Below are 19,569 nucleotides of genomic sequence, written 5' to 3' on the forward strand. Positions count from 1 at the left end.
GGCTTGCGGGCCATTCTTTCATCATTCTACAGTCCAGCGGAGCGGGTCACAGTGGTGCATCCTTATCCTGTGCCAGCCAATGCTCTCCCTTCCATTGCCAGGCTGTGAGCATCCCCTCTCTCCACTGTCCCCAGTACGTGGGCTCACTCGTTTCTCCCCCCTAGCAGGATCTCATAGCGGGTCCACGGTTTGGTGGCGGTCCCTCTCTCGGTGTGCCCCACCTCCGGGGGCGACTTTGGCGGCCCCACAGTCCTCTTCTCCCACTCGCCATTCAGACCACGGACGCCTCCTTCTCGCTTGGGGTCACTTATGCTTAGGACTTATCTGAGCACGGAACACATTGAGATTCCCTGCAACACAAATAAGGTCTGGGTACAACAATGTCTGTGCTACAACAACTTGATTGTCTTCCTTGGAACAAAGGCGATTCCCTCTTTGTCGATGTCATTCTCCTCGGCATCATAGCATTGGGAACAACATTCACCTCTACACGCTATTATCAGTTTCAGAATCACTAGCCCTGTCAATCGCTTCTTGGTGTCCTCAACGACATTCGCGGCCGGTCCCCTCATATTCGCGACAGTGGGGAACCCCTTCGCACCGTTTTTGAACCTCCCCTCGGTTTTTTCCGGGCGTTTTTCGCTTCCCTCAGTGCTTGTGGGAACCCTTCATGGTGCATTTTTGCCCCACCCTCTCTTCTGAATGCCTGTCACCCTTGCCTCACGTGGCCCTCTGATGCTGCAAGCTCTTCAGAAAGCCTCTCGGGTGGGTTGCAGAATCATCGCATTGCTCGCTGGGTTGCCCTCTGATTTCATTCTCCTCAGTGCCTTCTCTCGCAAGGTTTCCCTTCCCATTCCTATCCCATCACCCATAGATCTCCCATCCCTCTCTTCCTTCTCCACCGAACCTGGACAGCCAGGAAGCTGACCTCTTGATCTCTCCTCCCATCACTCAGCCGGGACTCCCGGTATTTCTTCACCAGTTAGGCTATGGTGACTCCCTCCCCAATTTCCAATTTCGTGAAGGCTTTTTGGAAAAATGCAACGCTTCAGGTGGGCTAGAGGCACGGCAAAGCCACTAGACGCTTGTTTTTCCAGCCTCCCGAAGTGCTTGATTTTCTAACTCTCTCCCTTGATGTGCACAGTTTGCAGTTTTCTCAAGTTCAAGTGTGGCAATTTCTCAACTCTTCACACATTGGTCAAGAGTCTAATCCTTTCTCAAAATTGGACAAGACTCTAAATTTCCTTACTTTCCTCAGCTCCTGCAAAAATAACTTAAGGTACTTTCCTTCCAGCCTTTCTTCTTGCAAGTCCTCCCTCCAGGGACCCTTGGGTGCAGGCGCCTCCTTGTTCTCTCGTCCTATCTGGCTTGGATCAGACTCAATTTGGTAGCCATCAGCTCTTTGTCTAGCCAGCTTTCAGCCAAGAGAGTTTCTGAACTCTTGCTTTCAATCTTTATTTTCTTTCTCCCTCAGGACCATCAGGTCCTTCCTTCCTCCAACTAAGCTTCCTCATCTCTTCTGCAACAATCAAAACATGGTTAAACATCAATCCTAAGTATGAAAACAAAAGATGTGAATTAGGCTACACTCACTAACAATACCTAATATAGGCTACACAGGCAGGATGTTTTTATTCAACAGGACAGCTGGTCATAGGCAATCCGACCAGCTGTTTCCAAATGTTCAAAAAATTCAACCAATTTCCAAAGTTTTCCTTTCCGCTGGATTTCACTGTGCATTTTATTTTATTTCATGGCGATTGCAGGAGGGCCAGGTTCGAGGGTGCGTTCCCAGTTCACATTCCCGGGTCCGCCCAGCTCAGCAGCACTTAGGCCTTCCTTCAGGACTAGATGATATTTCTGCAGCAGCAGCTACGTGGGCTCATCTCATACATTTTATTTCTCTCACTGTTGGATTTGCATCTAGGGGTTAGAGCATCCTTTTCAGTGTGTGCTGCGGAAATATCCTTCCCATGATGGCGCCCAAGACTTAATAGGGTTGCAGACATAATGAATCCTACTAGAGATTTTATGTACTACTCACCATAACGCCTCCCGAGTAGGTGTATTCATTTATGTGTGTGCATCCTCCAGCTCCTATCCTGGCCCTGGCCTTTCCTTCCTGCATATTACTTTACCTTTCTTTTGATTGGTGCTTTTGCTTTGGCACTGATCTGAGGTCATGAGGGAGAGCAGGCAGCATTATGGAGTGAGGGAGGAGAGAGAGCTTGGATCCATAGCTGGAAAACTATGCCGGTTCGGATCCGATATCGGATCCATAACCCACAGGTTGCAGACAAATGAATACACCTACTCAGATGGAACGTTATGGTGAGTACATAACTTCTAATTACTTGATGCACCTCTGGAAAAACAGAAGCTTTTTGATGCTAATGCACAAGATGTACTAAAATCCATAGAGGAAAAAGCAAAGTCAGTACAGACAGTCAAGGATTTCCTTCAGGTTCAGCCACCCAGATTCAGCAGAAACTGGCCCTCAAAGAATTGGTCCTTCCCTGGCTCAGACAAGTTTCAAAGGGGAAAAAGCAGACGTGCTCGAGGTAGAGGGCAATACAGAGGATCTTACAGGGGCCGCCAATGGCAACCTCCAAATCAAAGAAGTGGCGCAGACAGTTCAGCTGCACCACAAGGACAATCGCATGACTTGTCTTTCGTACCGCCTACAAAGGTTCAGAGAGAAGTACCTTTGGGCGGAAAATTATCCTTATTCTCTCAAAACTGGCATATTTTAACCAAGGACAACTGGATTCTGGATTTGATAGACAAAGGTTACAGATTCCACTTCCACACATTACCAATAAGACAAGGCATGCCAAACCTGCCACATCATCAAAGGACAGAGGCGCTCACTCAAGTTTCCAAGCTGTTAAGTTTAAAAGCAATAGAAAGGGTTCCTCCTCAGGAGCAAGGCCAGGGATTTTATTCAAGACTGTTCCTTGTTCCAAGAAAAGAAAACAAATGGAGACCCATACTGGACTTGTCAACTCTAAACACTTTTCTCATGGTGCCAAAGTTCAAAATGCTGATGTTGCAGCAACTCCTTCCCATGCTGGGCAAAGGGTCTTGGCTGGTCACTCTGGACCTCAAGGAGGCATACCTGCATGTCCCAATCAGACAAAGCTGCAGAAGATACCTCAGATTTCTTGCAGGGACAGAGCATTATCAATTCTCAGCATTGCCGTTTGGCTTATCTACTGCGCCCAGAGTGTTCACGAAATGCCTGGCATCAGTAGTGGCACACTGCTGACTACAGGGGATTCAAATATACCCCTGCCTGGACGACTGCCTTATACAAGCAGACAACAAACAAACCTTAAAAGAAAATTTGGACCATGTCATGCATCTACTGCAGGCCTTGGGATACACAGTCAACATTCAGAAGTCACAACTACTGCCATCCCAACAGATTATCTTCCTAGGAGCCAAACTGGACACAGAAAACCAAATGGCCTACCTCACAGAGGAAAAACAACAGCATTTACCAGAATATTTCAAAGGCCTAGCAAAACTCTCCCAGCTGACTGCAAGGAAAATCCTGCAGGCCCTGGGGTTCATGGCATCTTGCATCCTTCTGATACCTTTGGCAAGACTTCATATGAGAAAGCTGCAGTGGTATTTAAAAAACTTATGGTCTCAACACAGCCAAAGCCTAGAGGACATAATCCCACTTATTCCATGTCTGCAAAAGGAATTTTTATGGTGGGCTCAAGCCAGTCAGCTAAACAAAGGCATGTCTTTCAACAGACCTCAAGCAGGCCAAATGATTACAACAGACGCCTCAGACCATGGATGGGGGGCGCACATGGAGGGCAGATGCATTCAAGGTCTGTGGACGCCAAAGGAAAGACATCTGCACATAAACCAAAAGGAGATGTTGGCAGTGATACATGCAATCGAAACTTTCGAAAAATCACTGCAACAAGGACATTTGCTAATAAGGACAGACAACACCACTGTCATGTGGTACATAAACAAGCAGGGAGGCACTCATTCTAATCCCCTCTGCAGACTAACAATGCTTCTCTGGGAAAAATCTCTGAGTCTGAAGATACATTTGCAATCCCAGTTTGTACCAGGCAAGGACAATGTACTGGCGGACAAGCTGAGCAGAAATTTTGTGGATCCACACGAATGGATGCTGCACCCTCACATTTTCTCTCAACTGACGAAGACATGGGGAAGACCGTACGTAGATCTTTTTGCTTCCCACTTAATTCATCACCTGGAAAAGTTCTGCACAAGTACACACCATCCTCTAGCCTGGAAAACGGATGCTCTCTCTTTCAGCTGGAATTCTCTAAAAATTTATGCATTCCCCCCTCTGCCTCTGCTGACCAAGGTGATACTGAAGATCAAAGCAGAACAACCAACAGGCATCTTGATCGCTCCGGACTGGCCAAGGCAACACTGGTACCCATTGCTATTGACCATAACTCGGACCAAACCATGGCCTCTGACCCTATGGCCCCTGCTCCTAACACAACACAATTACAGGACTGTACATCAAGACCTGAAAACATTACATCTGACAGCCTGGAGGCTACCTTGATTCCTCCTCCTAACTCTCTTTCCAAATCAGTTCAAGAGATCTTGCTGGAATCGCGCAGACCTTCCACCAGAAAAACCTATTCAGCCAAGTGGAAGAGATTCAGCATCTGGAGTGCCAACAGGGGTCAGGACACAGCATTACCAAGTATACCTCAGATATCAGATTACTTGGCAGAACTATTTCATACTGGACTCTCATACTCTTCAATAAAGATTCATGCCTCAGCAATCTCAGCAAAATGCAACTGTGACCCTCCAGTGTTTACACATCCTCTGCTTAGACAGTTTCTAAGAGGGATAAAGAACATCAAACCTCCAAGAAAACGGCCAATACCTGCATGGGACCTCAATTATGTGTTGGAAAAATTAACTCTTCCTCCATTTGAACCAGCAGCAACTTCAGAAATGCAATTTCTTTCATGGAAGACGGTCTTCTTATTGACAGTCACATCTGCAAGAAGAGTTTCGAAGATACAGGCACTCATGGCAGTGCCTCCCTTCCTCATTTTCCATCAAGACAGAGTTTCTCTAAGAACAAATCCTACATTCATGCCAAAAGTTATTTCCAGGGTGTCTCTAAATCAAGCTATTCACCTGCCTACATTCTTCCCCAATCCTCAAAATAGGGGGGAAAAACTTCTGCATACTTTGGACATACACAGACAACTGCGTTACTACTTGGACAGAACTAAGGCCACCAGAAAGTCTGACCAACTGTTTGTATCCTATGCTGCTGGAGTACAAGGAAAAGCAATCTCCAAACAAACAATTTCAAAATGGATTGGACATTGCATCAGATTCTGCTATTCATTCCATGGAAAAGGTGTGCCAGCCAATATTGGGCCACATTCCACCAGAGCTTTAGCCACTTCCACAGCTTTCCTAAGAGGAGTGGCAACAAAGGACATTTTAGAGGCTGCTACATGGAGCTCCGTGCATACATTTACCAAGCACTACAACCTGCCTTTATACTCCAGATCCCGAGCAGGCTTTGCTTCGGCAGTCCTGCAAGGGATTTTAGCTACACCATCCTTATCATAGGTCCATCCTCCCCCAGCTTGGCTATGGTATTCAACCCATATGTTATGACTGCAGTTGCATTCTTGAAGGACATAGTACAGTTTTGTACCTACCATAAATGTAGATGTCCGATAGATATGCAACTGCAGTCGGATTTTCCCACCCTCCTACCCCTCTGTATCCTTCTTTTTGGGTCCCTACCCCTTTTTCCCATTCGCTGGGGGTATTTCCTATGGTGTATCTGTTTATTACTGTTGTGCATGTTTGGGATTATTTTTATCCATTTGCCAAATTTAGCCTTCCTAGGAGGGCACCTGGCATCTGGGGCAAGAAACACTGAAGAAGATGGCGTCGGCCGATGCCTTTATACTCCAGCCGTTGTGACGTCGGAGAGGAGGCGACACCAGCCGACGCCGGACCCAGACTTTGGAATTCGGCCGACCGAGGGCTGCCTGAGGCAGGACAACCCATATGTTATGACTGCAGTTGCATATCTATCGGACATCTACATTTATGGTAGGTACAAAACTGTACTTTCCTGCTAGCATAAGGCCCCACTCTACCAGGGCAGCAGCTACATCTACAGCCTTCCTCAGGAGGGTGCCAACCAAGGATATTCTGGAAGCTGCAACTTGGAGTTCAGTACACACCTTCACCAAATACTATCACTTACCACTTTACTCTAAGTCTAGAGCTGGCTTCACCACTGCAGTTTTGCAGGGCCTTCTAGCCTCCTCTAAGCCTGTTTGGCTCCACCTCCCATCCTTAGCTTTGGGATTCTACCCAAGTGTGATGACTGCAGCAGGGTAACACGATGAACATAGTACAGTTTTGTACCTACCATAAATGTAGATGTTCGAGTGTATACCCTGCTGCAGTCCAGGTTACCCTCCCTCCATCCCCTCTGACCTAACTAAAACCTTTCAATACCTTAAAAAGTGATACAACCTTTGTGGTGTATTTGCTTATAGCTGGAGGGATGTTTTGCTTGTGCTAAACTTTTATTATTGGTACTAGCTACTTGACCACCTTTTAGGGGGACACCTGACATCTGGGGCAAGAAAAACTGAAGAAAATGGCATTGGATGCCTCTTGTATACACCTGGCGCACTGACGTCAGGGAAGAAGCGACAGCAACCGTCGCAGGACCAAGACTTTGGAATTCTGGCCAACTGCGGGACCGCCTGATGACAGGATAACCCAAGTGTGATGACTGAAGCAGGGTATACACTCGAACATCTACATTTATGGTAGGTACAAAACTGTACTTTTTTCCTTCAACTTTTAGAAAGCATGTTTGCTACTGTGCAGAAATGATGAATATCCAAGGCAGAACAGAACTTTTAACTGTTATAAATTCAGCCAAGTTTATTTATACAACAGTGTCAAGTAATTGTTGCATTTTCTTCTTTTGGTGTAGTGTGAATTCTGGACGGTTGTTTCTCTGTGTCATTGTAATGCACATAATAAAAGCAAGTACTGGAAGGCTCAACGGGATACTGCTTTAGCTGGTGTTCTCACTATATTCAACTTTGATCTCACAGAGATTGATACTGACCTTCGACGTGGTGGTAAGCTATACAGTTTTTGAGGCATGTTTAATCATTAATATTTACAGCAATGAAAAAACTTCTTTCTCTGCAAGTAGAACTTGGCATGTTGAACATCCCTTACCTTGATGTTAAAAACTTTACTAAACTAACTTTTTCATTTTATTTATTTATTTTTTGCTTATTTGAGGTTCCATCCGCGGTGGTGGTGCTGCGGTAGCGTTGTCGCCTCACAGTAAGATGCTGACCGGTTCGACTCTCAGATAGAGCATCTTCTGCGTGGAAACATGCGTGAATGGGCGTACCTTTGTTGAAGGTTGTGCGTTAGGGCTGGCAACTCAGCACATAAAAATCAACTGCCAATCATTAGCGGAACAGAGTTCCGCTGTGGCGTCCCCTAACCGGGAAAAGCCAAAAGACACAACAACATATTTGAGGTTCTAGCTGTCATTAGTTTTGTAAAATACAAGCATTTCATACACTCTGCTTGTCTGGTTGGCTAACTTGAAACTGTGAATTCAGAAGACTGACTACCTTTGAATTAAATTAGAATCCCTTTCTTGTCTTCCCCTGATCCCTTTTTCCTCAGTGCAGTCATTTCCTTTTGTTGTTGTTAGATTTTGACATCATGTTATGGGTTTTATTCTCTTTAAAACTGTTAGTTGCACATCGTTTGCCTTTGCAAGTTCCTAAAATTACTTGCAGGAAAAACTGCTAGTATTCAGAAACTGGATGTCTGCAAGTTGAGGGTGAAGTTGTTGTTTATATACAGGTCATGTGAAGCAACTGTTTGGCTTAAGGAGCTTTGGCATGAAATAGTAAATCAATGTCTTTGTTGATAAAAACAAACGCAGTGAGGTAGCATCTTATTTAAGTACAAGTGTAGCCATTAACTTGGCAGAATGAGGGACATAGTCTAACAGGTGACAGATGCATTTCAGCCTACATGCTCAAGGAAGGATGAGTCTATCTCAAGAGTATGAAAAAGAGAAGGACAGTTCTGATTTCTGAAGAGTTGATGAATTGGATGGTGTTGCTTCCACAGAAGAGTAGTTTTACTTGCTCTCATATGCTGGGGTGGGGTTGCTTGGTGAGGGATGGAGACCCAGTGGAAATAGAGGACACTAGCTGTACTGCATATTTTGGAGGCATGCACCAATTTTTCCTATGCAGTTTATATACATTGATGATGTTGCATGGCAGATATGGGGGTGATATTTAAAAAAGTAATTCAACTGCCAGTGGATGATGGCTCATGTAGATTCTACTATTCCCCCTGCTCAACTCAACTTTTAAAATTCCATATTTCAAATTAATTTATTTTGCAGTATGGCTGCATCCAACCAGTAGAGGAGTTGAATGGGTCATTGAATGAGGAGTGGCTGATAATTTCGTGTGTGAAACCAAGTCAGTAATTTGGCACAGATTGTATTGTTATAGAAGTCATGAACAGTCAGACTAAGAGCTGAAGTGGGACAGCAAAAAGAAATGTTGTGTTAGTCTGTATCCAGTATGGTATAGTACCCAGTAATACAATTATGAATTGCCCCTGTACTAAACCTTTGAGTTCGCGGCTCCAGTACTGTGTACAGTTTTTGGAAACTTTACAGGGAGAATGGGGTGAGAATGCTGAAGGAAGGTACAGAGGATAGCAACCATTATAATGAAGCAGCCAATGGGAATGTTGAATGAGCAGAGACTTTGTTTTACGTAGAAGAGAGAAAAGGAAAAGGAGGGATATGACTGGGGTACCTTAGGCTGGAAAGAAAGCAGTAACGGGGCAGATAGGAAAAAGGGCATGCTGTCCAGAATAAGGGGAGATAAGATCAACTTGACGATTAGGCATCACTTCATTGAAAGGGTGATGGGTGGATGTGACTGGCTGCAGAATAGCTTATAGATGCCAAAAAAGTGCAATATTTTTTAAAAAGTTTGTATCATATGGAGTTAGAGGAGGAAAAATGAGAGAGCTGGCATCTGTTAGCTGTAGTTTTTTGAGTGCAGGCCAGATAGACTTAGTCTCAGTGGGAGGTTGGCATAATGGTTAAGGTGTTTGCCTTACAGCCACAAGGTGCAGGGTTTGATTTTCACATGGGGTAATTGGCTTGGCTTAAAATGGTTCACAAGGGCAGTTAGCCTAGTACTAAACTATGAACCTATTTTATGTCATGATAAACTATATAATTCAGTTCTGTAGCATAGAGCACTGCAGCACTGACCATGACTCGGAGAGAACATGTGTTTGGGGAAAAAAATGACAGCACTTATGCCTGCTTAGTTATCTTATTGACAGGATGTAGGAGTATGCTGGGGTATATTTAACGTTGTAGTTTTTAGTGGAGACCAAGAACTGTTGGCAAGCAAGCAAAAAGGTAGGGAGTGCATTTAGGAGCTCATCACCATGTAGGCAAAGCTACCCTGTCCATAATGCCAGTATTCTTCCACCCTCCATGTGATGTCAGTCTTGACTGCTCTATCTACAGGGTTTTTGACCCTTGTTGGAGAGGACTTGTGGCTAAACACACACAAACACCTTATTGAGATGCAGTGTCATAACTGTTGCCTGTGCCAGTTCCTGTCATGATGCATGATGATCTATACTTCTGTTTGAGCTTGTGGACTTTGTTATAGAGGAGGACCCTCCCAGCAAGGGGTCATAATCTAAAATCAGCAAACGTGTGAGGAACAGAACCATGGAGGATGGAAACATCAGGGAACAAGCTAGAAGCCTGAAGATGATGAATTTAAAATATTCAAAAAAAAAAAAAAAAAGATCCTATTCATCCATTATGTTCAATCTGACCAATAGATCTTTGGGGCACTTAGTGGTTCCAATCTAGGCTTGAGCTTCTTTAAACTTGTCCTTGCCATAATCTTCCAGGGTAGGTGCTTTTCTCAGATCTTGTTTTCCACTTCCAAGACTGGATGGCTATATAGCTAAGTGTTCTGTCTCTGTTGCTGTAGTTTATTGAATCCTTATTATTCAGTTTTTGAGGTGTTTCTCCTTAAAGTTCCTTTTTATCATTTTCCACCCAATGTCTTATCTTCTTAAGGGCTTTTATTTCTTTTTCTCTCATCGTGTAGGTGAGAGATCTTCTTAAGGGCTTTTATTTCTTTTTCTCTCATCGTGTAGGTGAGAGACCTACTGACCTTTTGGCTGTGAATCATTCCTTCTGTTTTTATTTTCTAGGGATGATAGAAGAACTCGTTTATTAGCACTGGTGATTGGCATTGCTGACTTTTTGTTACTTTGATGGTCTTAACTGTTCTGTTGCTTTAGATTTCTCTCTGACATGTATATGCGCATGATTCCTTTTTTGTACTGAGAGTGGAGTTAGAGCTTCCTGAAAAGAACTTTTGGAAATGTCCTAAATGTCGCCATAAGATTCTGCCTCAGGACACCCACAAACTCTACACGATGTGCCTGTGGCCATAGCCCTTATCCGGTGAATGCTCTATCTTGCAAGCTTTCAACCTTGGCTACTTGACGGATTGAAGAAATAAAGTAATCCTCAAGAGTTTGCTTTCTCAGGACCCATTATGTGAGGAATCCAGGAAAGAAAAGGAGAAACTAAAGCAGAAGCAGAATGATAGAGAAAAGAAAAAAGAAAAGACAGAGAAAAAGGAAAAGGCACTGAATCAAAAAAGAGGAAGGCAGAGGCTGCTGCCCTCCAACTCAAAACGTGTTGAAAATGGAGTTGGTTCCTCATTCTGGGCCAGAAATAACACCCCCCCCCCTTCCACCGGCATCAATTCAGTCAGAACTTATTTTGATTCTGGATTGGTCACCCAAGTGTCAGTCAGACACCTTTTGAGAGGGAGCTCCCTCAATTCATTTCTAGGCTCTTTTCAACTTCTTCACTAAGGTCTTTCAGGTCCCTCAGGAGTGTGTTAGATGCTTATTGGGAACTTATGATCATGGCCTTTTTGAAGACACGGATTAAGATGGGTGTCATCCGATTCAGTTTCAGGGGCTGATAGAGCTTGGCCTTTCCTCACCCATCCAAGCTGTTTTCCCTGGACTGTGTTTTGGCACCATAGGTGAAACAGTTCCTCGAGTCTGTGCACCTGGCACAGATTGTTCCTTTGACCACAGCACTGGGGTCTTTGCACCCTAATCACTTGATGATGAGACCTCTTGATGATGTTTGAGACTTGGGACCAACCCCTTGTGGCCAATGCCTTTGGTTCCATTTCCAGTATTTGAGTTTTTGCCTTTGAGGTGTCTACTGTGATCTTTTTGAAGCCCTCCAGTTCATTGGTCCCCTGGCCTCCTTCCTCAGTGGCACTTGTGTTTACCCCCGGGGGTTGTATGTGGCTCTGGCTGGTGCTTCTGTGTTCCAGCCAGTATGGGATTATCCTTTGAAGTTATGAAAATGACGACTGCCGAGAGTATTTGTACAGACTCCAGCTGTGTCTGTTCCAGCACCTGACGCCAAGCAATCTGTCTCAGCCATGGTTAGAGCTGAGTAGATATCCTCAAAAAAACTGAAATCATAGTTCTCTGTGGAGTCCAATTCCTGCCCCCAAAGTTCCCAAAGAGCTGACATGGGAAGGGCAGGCACATTGACTTCATCATGGAGTCTCTCACCTCTGTCACCAATTTGGTTGAAAGACAGGGATCCCACCATTCTCTCCTGGAGATATTAGATTTGACTAGATCCCTGAATTGATGTGACAGAGATGATCTTGGCCCACATATGTGCCCTATCATGATGAAAAGTTGTTGTTTGAGACTTATTGCTGTGAATACTACCTCCTGCCAATCTCCTTGTTGATTTGTCTCCAAGTGGGCTATGGCAGGATGCTTGAAGGACTTTTTATTCAAAGGTGCTAGTTCCTTTTTTTATTAAAGTTTGTAGCATATTGATTGTCTGTGTTTACTTTAATTATCGTTTATGGTGTGGGGCCATAGCAGGAACTGTACCTTTTCCAAAACCATTCCCAGGAAATCAGTTAAACTTCTCCTGCTGCTCATGGATAGGCACTTCTGGTCTAAGTGTCCACTGGTAGATTTCTTGATCAAACGATATAGCCTGTGTTCATCTGCTTGACGAGGCGTTCCAGGCTATAAACAGGAAGGGGCATATACCTTGCATTGTTTTCCTTTGAAAGTGTTGAACTGTGTTACTTGCTTTAAAAGCTTCTAAAGAGATCTAGTAGAAGTAGCTTTAGCCTGTTTAAAGAAGATGCCCACATTAGAATCCAAGAACCAGCTGGAGATTAAAATGGGCACAATTGTTGAATATCCCCAACTTATTCCTCGACTCATGCATAACACAGCAGATGGAGTAACTCGTGCAGCAGGCGCAGGCATTGTGATAATGTAATGCCATACCTGGCTACAACTCTGACTTTGCGGATAACTTTAAAGTATCCTTTACAAATGTCCCATACAATGGTATATCCCTGTATGATTGTGCTTGGAGAAAAATTCCTGAAGTGTAAGCAGGAAGGCAGATCTCTGTCTGACATAAGTATCAAATCTGCGACCCTTCAGAAATCCTATAGCAGGAATTAGAAGCGGTCCAAATCCTTATGGTTTAGGAAAGCCCAGCATTAAACCTTCGGCTCCACCTCACATAGGGACAGTTGAGAGATGGAAGCAGTCCCTTTAATGGAAGCCAAACCTCGATTGAGCCGGTCCATAAAATCAGGGATAAAGGGGGTCCTTTTTCAGAAAACAGGCTCAAAGTTCCTGAATATGTGTTAAAGGTCCCACCAGACCAGAGAAGGTCATGAAATTGTTTAAAACATTTCTTCAGTTCCAAAGAGCAACAACCTTGGGCAAATTGTAAATCTCAGCATCTTAAGCCTTCTTTTACAAATGGTCGCATTGCAAGTGATTTTGACACATCTGCAGGCAAATGATTTGTGCTCAGTAGATCTTCAAGATGCCTAACTCCACATCAAAATAAAGCCATCCAGAGGATTTATTTCTTTTAATTTATTTGATGAAATGTTACTTCTGTCTTGGAGCTAGTCATTTTCAGGTCAGAATTATGTCTGCCCTTTGGTTTTACCACAGATTCCTGGATATTTACATAAAAAGCATGGCAGTAGTCAAAGCCCATCTTCATTTCAGAGGGATTTGTGTGTTTGCATACTGGCATGATAAGCTCCACCCTATTATAACAAGAGAATCTCTTCTTGAAACCAGTGACCACATACTTCAGCTCTGCTTATCCTTGGGCATTTCTGTAAACTATGACAGATCAAACATTCAGCTTTCTCAGTCCATTCTGTTCATAGGCTACTATCTGGACACAAGGTACATAGTCTTTCCCACCCAGAAGAATGCAGTCTCTCAAAAATGCATTCTTCACTCTGAGTCATCATTGTCCATCTGCAAAGTTAGTTCTTCAGGTCCTGGGCTTGATGGCTTCCTCAATGGTCATCAATGGTCATGGTTCAGTTAGCTCACTTTCATACGAGTATTCTTCGTTCACTCTTCAGTTCAGTGGTTTAAAATGTCATCATTCCAATAGTCATCACTCAGCTCTGCAGGGCTCACTTGGAATGTTGGCTAATTTCCTTCCAGCATCCATTGGGAGAACTTTTGTCATGCCTCCTCTCACAGGAGTTATCACCATGGATGCCTTTCTTCTGGGGCGGGGGGTTATGTGGGGAAGTTGGTGAGAAGAACTTGGAATCAAATAGAAGACATTTTCACATCAGTATCCTGGAGATACCTCAAAGGATTTCTATCCAAATGGACAGAAGTGTCCATGCTGTGGTATTTGAACAAGCAAGTAGGAACCAGATCTTGTTCCCTATCCAGGGAGGCCGTGAGAGTTTAGCAATGGGCGATTGCTTCACATCACTTTGATAGCTGCACACATTCCTGCAATGCTGCCTTGCCTGACAGGCTTAGCAGATCAGGTCTGATGCCTTACAACTGGTCTCTCATTCCAGTGGTAGCTCAACAAATTTTCAGCTTCTGGACCTAGCCTTGCTTCAGTTTGCCTCCCAATACAACACCAATCGTAGCATCTACTTCACCCTGTTCCTTCCTGAGGTGCATTCACTGAGATATGCCCTAGTTAGACAGTGACCTTCTGGACGTCTTGCCTTCCATCCTCTTAGTTTTGTATTTAGATTCATACAGAAAGTTGCAGGGTGCAAAGCCATGGTGATCCTCATTTCCCATGTTTTGGTTTCCTTAAGTTTCCCATGTTGAGACTTCACCTGAGGAAGCGCCCAGGGCTTCTAGATCTAATGCCAGGATCATGTGTGGCACCCATCCAGATTGCCTCACCTGGACGTACTCAACATCAGGTTAACCTCTTGGGTTTTACAATATCCCTAATAATATGTATACTTTGTCTCAAAAAGTCTGTCTGTAAGGTTTATCACAGCAAATGGAAATGTGTTGCTGTTTTTGTGGACAGTTTTCGCATTTAACCCTGTTCTGTTTCTATTCTCAAACATTCCTTGGTTTCTCTTGCACTTGACTCATGCTCCGCTGTCCGTACCGTTAAGGTCCAGCTGACTGCCATATCCAATTACCATTATTGACTCTACTCATCAGATTTTGTCCCCTTCATTCTCCCTCACTTATGGGTTACAGATCTGATCCCCAGATCCAACTTGGATGCATTTTCCAGACTCTGGATCCTAGTCTTGATTTCCTTCCTCCTCCCACAATGCATCACTTTCTCTAACTCACCAGATCTCTTTTGCCACCAGATTGACAAGATAGAAGAGTCTGTAGTCTCGAGCTGTAAGGATTTTCATTTTCTCACATCTTTCTTTTTATACAAGTGTTTTTTGGATAAATAATTCCTTCCTTCCTCTTGGTTCTTGTCATATTAGTGTTTCTAAAAGTTATTTTCTTTTGCTATGGACTCTGCTTACTATTTCTCTTATTTCTGAGTTGCTTTCCCGCTTATCGACAAATACTTTGAGTTTTGGACTTTGTTTCCTTAGAAAGTGCTTGCTAACTCAAATCATGTTAAGCTTGCAACTTCTGTGTTAAGAGCCAGTGATTTAGACTGGATTGGTGAGGTAAATACATTCAATTGGACACTTTGTCTGCCTTTTATGCTTCTGGCAGCTAATGGTCGTGCAAACTTTGGCCGATGTCCTCAGGTTTTCTTCTCCCTCTGCCTCTTTGTCTCAGGCTCTGATGACGTGATATAGATTTGTCGGTTTCCCATTAAGGTTGTTCATGGTTATAGCCAATAGGAGTGCCACTCACCATGAGTGCCATGCCTTTAAGAGCAGCCATACCCCTTACTGTACAGTTTTTGGAGAATTGCCAAACTATTAAGCAAAGAGATGGACAATCAGTGCAGGTTAAAGTCAGAAAATTGACAGAATTCTGAGTTTTAGACTTTATTCCCTTCAGAACATGGGTTATTCCAGCTAGACATAGTGTTTTGTATTCCTTCTGTAGCACTTCTCGGTTTCAATTATTATGTTGTTGGTCCATTTCTTTACTTTATGGTTGTGTTTCGATTGTGTTCTTTGGTAGACTGAAGTCCATGTCAACTTTTCTTGTTTCTCTGTCTTTCCGTCCCTCTGCGAGCTCGTGCAGGGCAGTTGAAGTAATGTTTTTGTAAGTGGCATCTGACTGCTTGTGTTTGTTCTCGGTGGTGTGCCTTTTTTCTCAGTCTGTTCTTTAATAAGTGGTTTATGGCAATTTAGTCTGCCTGGTAGTTGGTACAAAGGAAAAAAGGAGCTGTTTATAAGCATGTTTGCTGTGGTCTAATGGGCTGTCTGTTGACGAGTGAAGTTGCAATTTATTTACTGTTATGCTTTCAGTTGTCCAAGTTTGTAAGCGCATTTTTCAACATGGGCCGACCTTGACTTTGAGTCTACTCTCTTGCTTGCCGGATTTCTTTGCCAGGCAGAGTGGACTAGAATGCTTTTTTCATAGTAGTGGTGCTACAAACCATTTCCGACTTGTGTGCTGCGGTCAGACTATGGCTTCCTTTTGTTATAGCATGTAAGCTGTCTCTCCATGCTTTAAAAATAATAATAATGAGAAGAAGAGAAACATAGGCTTATTTTGGGGCTCACTTAACCCCCCCTGTAAAAAAAAAAAAAAAAAAAAAAAAAAAAAGGAACTGCAACAAGGATCTTGGATCCATCTCCTAGTGCCTCCATCAGACCCTAACCCTCCAAAGATCTTTTACGGTCAGTCCCATAATGTTTTATGCTTACCTGATATAGTCCTCTGATCTGACAGACTGCAGCTTGCTGAGAGCTATAACCATCTTGAATCAGAGATACCCAAGCTATGAGTTGATCAGATCCGATCGTTTAGACCATATCTTCTATGGATCCTAGGTCTAGGATCTGACAAAAGAACCCCGGCAACAACAACAAAACAAAACCAGACACTGATCCAAACTCACTGATCCGAAGCTCCCAGGGCCTCTTCTGGATCCAAGGTTCTACTCAGATCTGACAGGATTGCTTCCTGTGGTGGTGCTTCTCAGTTATTTTATTAGTTCATCGGATCCTGAGCCTTTGGATCAGACTGACTGAAATTTGATTTGGCAGCTGGCCATGGCATTTTGGGATACAGGCAGAGCAGATCCTTATGGTTTTCATCTCCTTTCCTCTTATTCATCAGATCCTAAGACTATGATCCAATAGACGGGTGGGTTGGTCTTTATTTAATTATTAATATTTTGGATCCAAAACTGTTAGAGCGGGTAAGGCTCTCTTGGGATCTTAAACTCCCTTAGATCTGACAGGCGGGCAACTTCTTTAAAACAGTTTTTCTAATTCAATGGTGCAAGGTTTGATTCCCATTACCCCTACTGTATATTAAAGTGACTGTGCGCAGATAACTTACCCAGACAGTATTTCTGGCCAAACATTTATAAAATCCATGTAAATAAATTACCTGTCCCAAAAATCAAAATATTACAGTACCAGGCCATAATGCACACCTCGACTGTTCCTATTTCTTTGCCTGTTTTGATAAAGATGGTCTTTCAGAAGGTGAAATGGTGCTTGGAATTCCCAAGTCTGGACCCATATGTGTTTTTCGTCTATTCTGCACTCTGGTGGTTTCTTGGATGCTATTTTTGAATCCGCTGGCCTGTTTCAGGCTGTTGGCTTTCCTAACTGGCTAGGTGTCAAAGCTTGAGCCCCAGAAGCAGAGGGGCTATACGGATCTGGATCTTCAGAGAACCTTCTCTTTCTGTATGTACAAAATTCAAATTTCCTGATGGTCACAGTTCAGTCCATCCTGTTACTTCTGCGCAAGAATAATTGGATGTGCTCTATACATCTTTAGTACGTATAATATCACGTCAGATTGAACAGTCGCCCCTGGAAAACATCTGTGCTTCAGGCTGGGAGCCAGTCACTACCAATTTAGAGCTCTGCCATTTTGACTCAACACAGTCCCTAGGATGTTTTTCTTTTAAGGCCATCGCAGTAGTGGCTGCTCACCAGAGGCTCAACCAGTTTTTTTTCCCCGTTTCTTGAATAAATCCACAGTTCCCTGGGCATTACTATAAATCTGGTAAAATAAGTCTTATCACCTGTACAGAATTTATGAATAACAAATTCTGTACAGGTTGTTGTTTGTCTTTTTTGCTGTTTCCTGGTTAGGGGTCGCCACAGCAGAACTCCAGTCCACTAATGATTGGCAGTAGATTATTTTTTTATGGTGCCGATTTGCCAACCCGACGCCCAACCTTCAGCGGAGGCACGCCCATTCATGCATGTCTTTCAGAGGTGGTCGAGTGGCCTCCGAAAGACATGCGTGAATGGGCGTGCCTTCGCTGAAGGTTGGGCGTCGGGCTGGCAACTCGGCACCATAAAAAAAATCTACTGCCAATCATTAGCGGACCGGAGTTCCTCTGTGGTGACCCCTAACCGGGAAAAAGCCAAAAAGACAAACAACAACCTGTACAGAATTTGTTATTCATAGGCTCCCTTTTGAATGCCACACTCCGGAAAGCATCTTTACCTCTTTGATGCATCACATCATTAGAAAATCAAGTGTGGGACTCGCTGTCACTTCCGTGCCCTCCAACAAAATTTACCCTACAAGCTCACAGGTCTTAGTCACCTGTCATAATACCAGTCACTCTAGCAAGTATTTTAATGTGAATTCTCCAATGGACTTTGGCTGTTTAGTGGCTTATCTCATGCCAGCCCATATCTGTTCCTATAAAGCCAGTTTGCCAATGTCATCTTCGCTGGTGAAGTCAGTTGGATGACATGTTCCTAGGCAAGCTGTCCCCCCACCCCGAATAGCCACAGTGATCTGGATGCTTTCCAACTGGAGTGGGGCAGGCGGGGGGGGGGGGTTCTCACGGACGTAGGGTCCAGTGCACGGGATCTTCCATGGAAACCAGGTTGCATTACAACACCCTAGAGTCGAGTTTCGCACTCATGTTACAAGCTTTTCAGCATATTCTCCCTCTGAGGACTAGCGCAATACACAACGGCAAACATCTCAGTAGTTTGAGGTATCAACAATAGAGGAATCCCTTCTTCCCCTTGTTGCAGACAGGACTTGAGGGCTTCAGAATGGGCCACATCTGCAGACTGCTTTTTGATTGCATCACATATATGGGAAAAATCCAGTGCTCTGGTAGACAGATTCAGTATCTTCAGTCTGATTATTCATAAGTGATATATATGTATGTATGTATGTATGTATGTGTATATATATATATATATATCTATGAAAAAAAGTTGTTGACCCTTCTGGGTATTAGTTATATAGCATGCAGGCATCGCAGTGTGTAAAACTAACACATAAACCGATCACACTAGCTAAAGCTTCACTTCTAACAGGATTATTCCAAGTTGATAATATAGAACATAATATATTTTTCACTTGTGTTATGTGTAGTCTGAATTTGCGTCCCACCATAGTGATTGCGTATTTGAATTCCAGATGTTGGGACTAACCTCGATGCAACGACCTTGTTTCCCACTCATCACAAAATGCAGCAGAGATTTTGTTGTGATCACCTTCTGGGTGGGGGAGTTCCCGAGGGACGCTCTGTGTCATTATTAGCCTTACAATCTCTTGTATGCTCATCCGCCACTCCTGTTTATCTCCACGTTTCTTCAGAAAGCCAGTAGGTTGAACAGCTCTGTTATCCTCTTTCCTCTTGTTGGCCTTGTAAAGTGTGCTTCCACTTTCTCTGGTCTCGTCTGAAATATCCCCTTTGGATTTTGGAGCCAGGATGCAGGAACACATTTAAACCAAAGAAGGAACTGCTTCTGGATTTTGGAGCCCTATTGGGATCTCTTATGTTACCCTTTGAAAATCCAGCATCTCTATCTTCTTATCCCCAAACTGACCACATGGTTTCTGTACTTTTCTGTCAACTCTCCTTTAAGATGGGGCTAGATTTTTCTACGATAAACTTACAACTGGCTGTACTCAATTTCATCATGCTGGAAAAGACTCACCCTCCCTGTCAACTTCTTGTTATGCAAAGCC

General features: G+C 43.7%; 1 protein-coding gene across 1 annotated transcript in view; it reads left to right on the forward strand.

Moving 5' to 3' along the window:
• Nucleotides 1–19,569, forward strand: part of LOC122816730 — a 2,226,031-nt gene that overhangs the window by 407,584 nt on the left and 1,798,878 nt on the right. Inside the window, exon 6 of the mRNA XM_044089722.1 lies at nt 7,010–7,160. Within this exon, the coding sequence (XP_043945657.1) occupies nt 7,010–7,160 (151 nt within the window). The remainder of the gene's footprint in view (nt 1–7,009; nt 7,161–19,569) is intronic.

Source organism: Protopterus annectens, chromosome 12.part0 (assembly GCF_019279795.1).
Source record: "Protopterus annectens isolate FY-2018-M chromosome 12.part0, PAN1.0, whole genome shotgun sequence".
In the NCBI taxonomy this organism is placed as follows: domain Eukaryota; kingdom Metazoa; phylum Chordata; order Ceratodontiformes; family Protopteridae; genus Protopterus; species Protopterus annectens.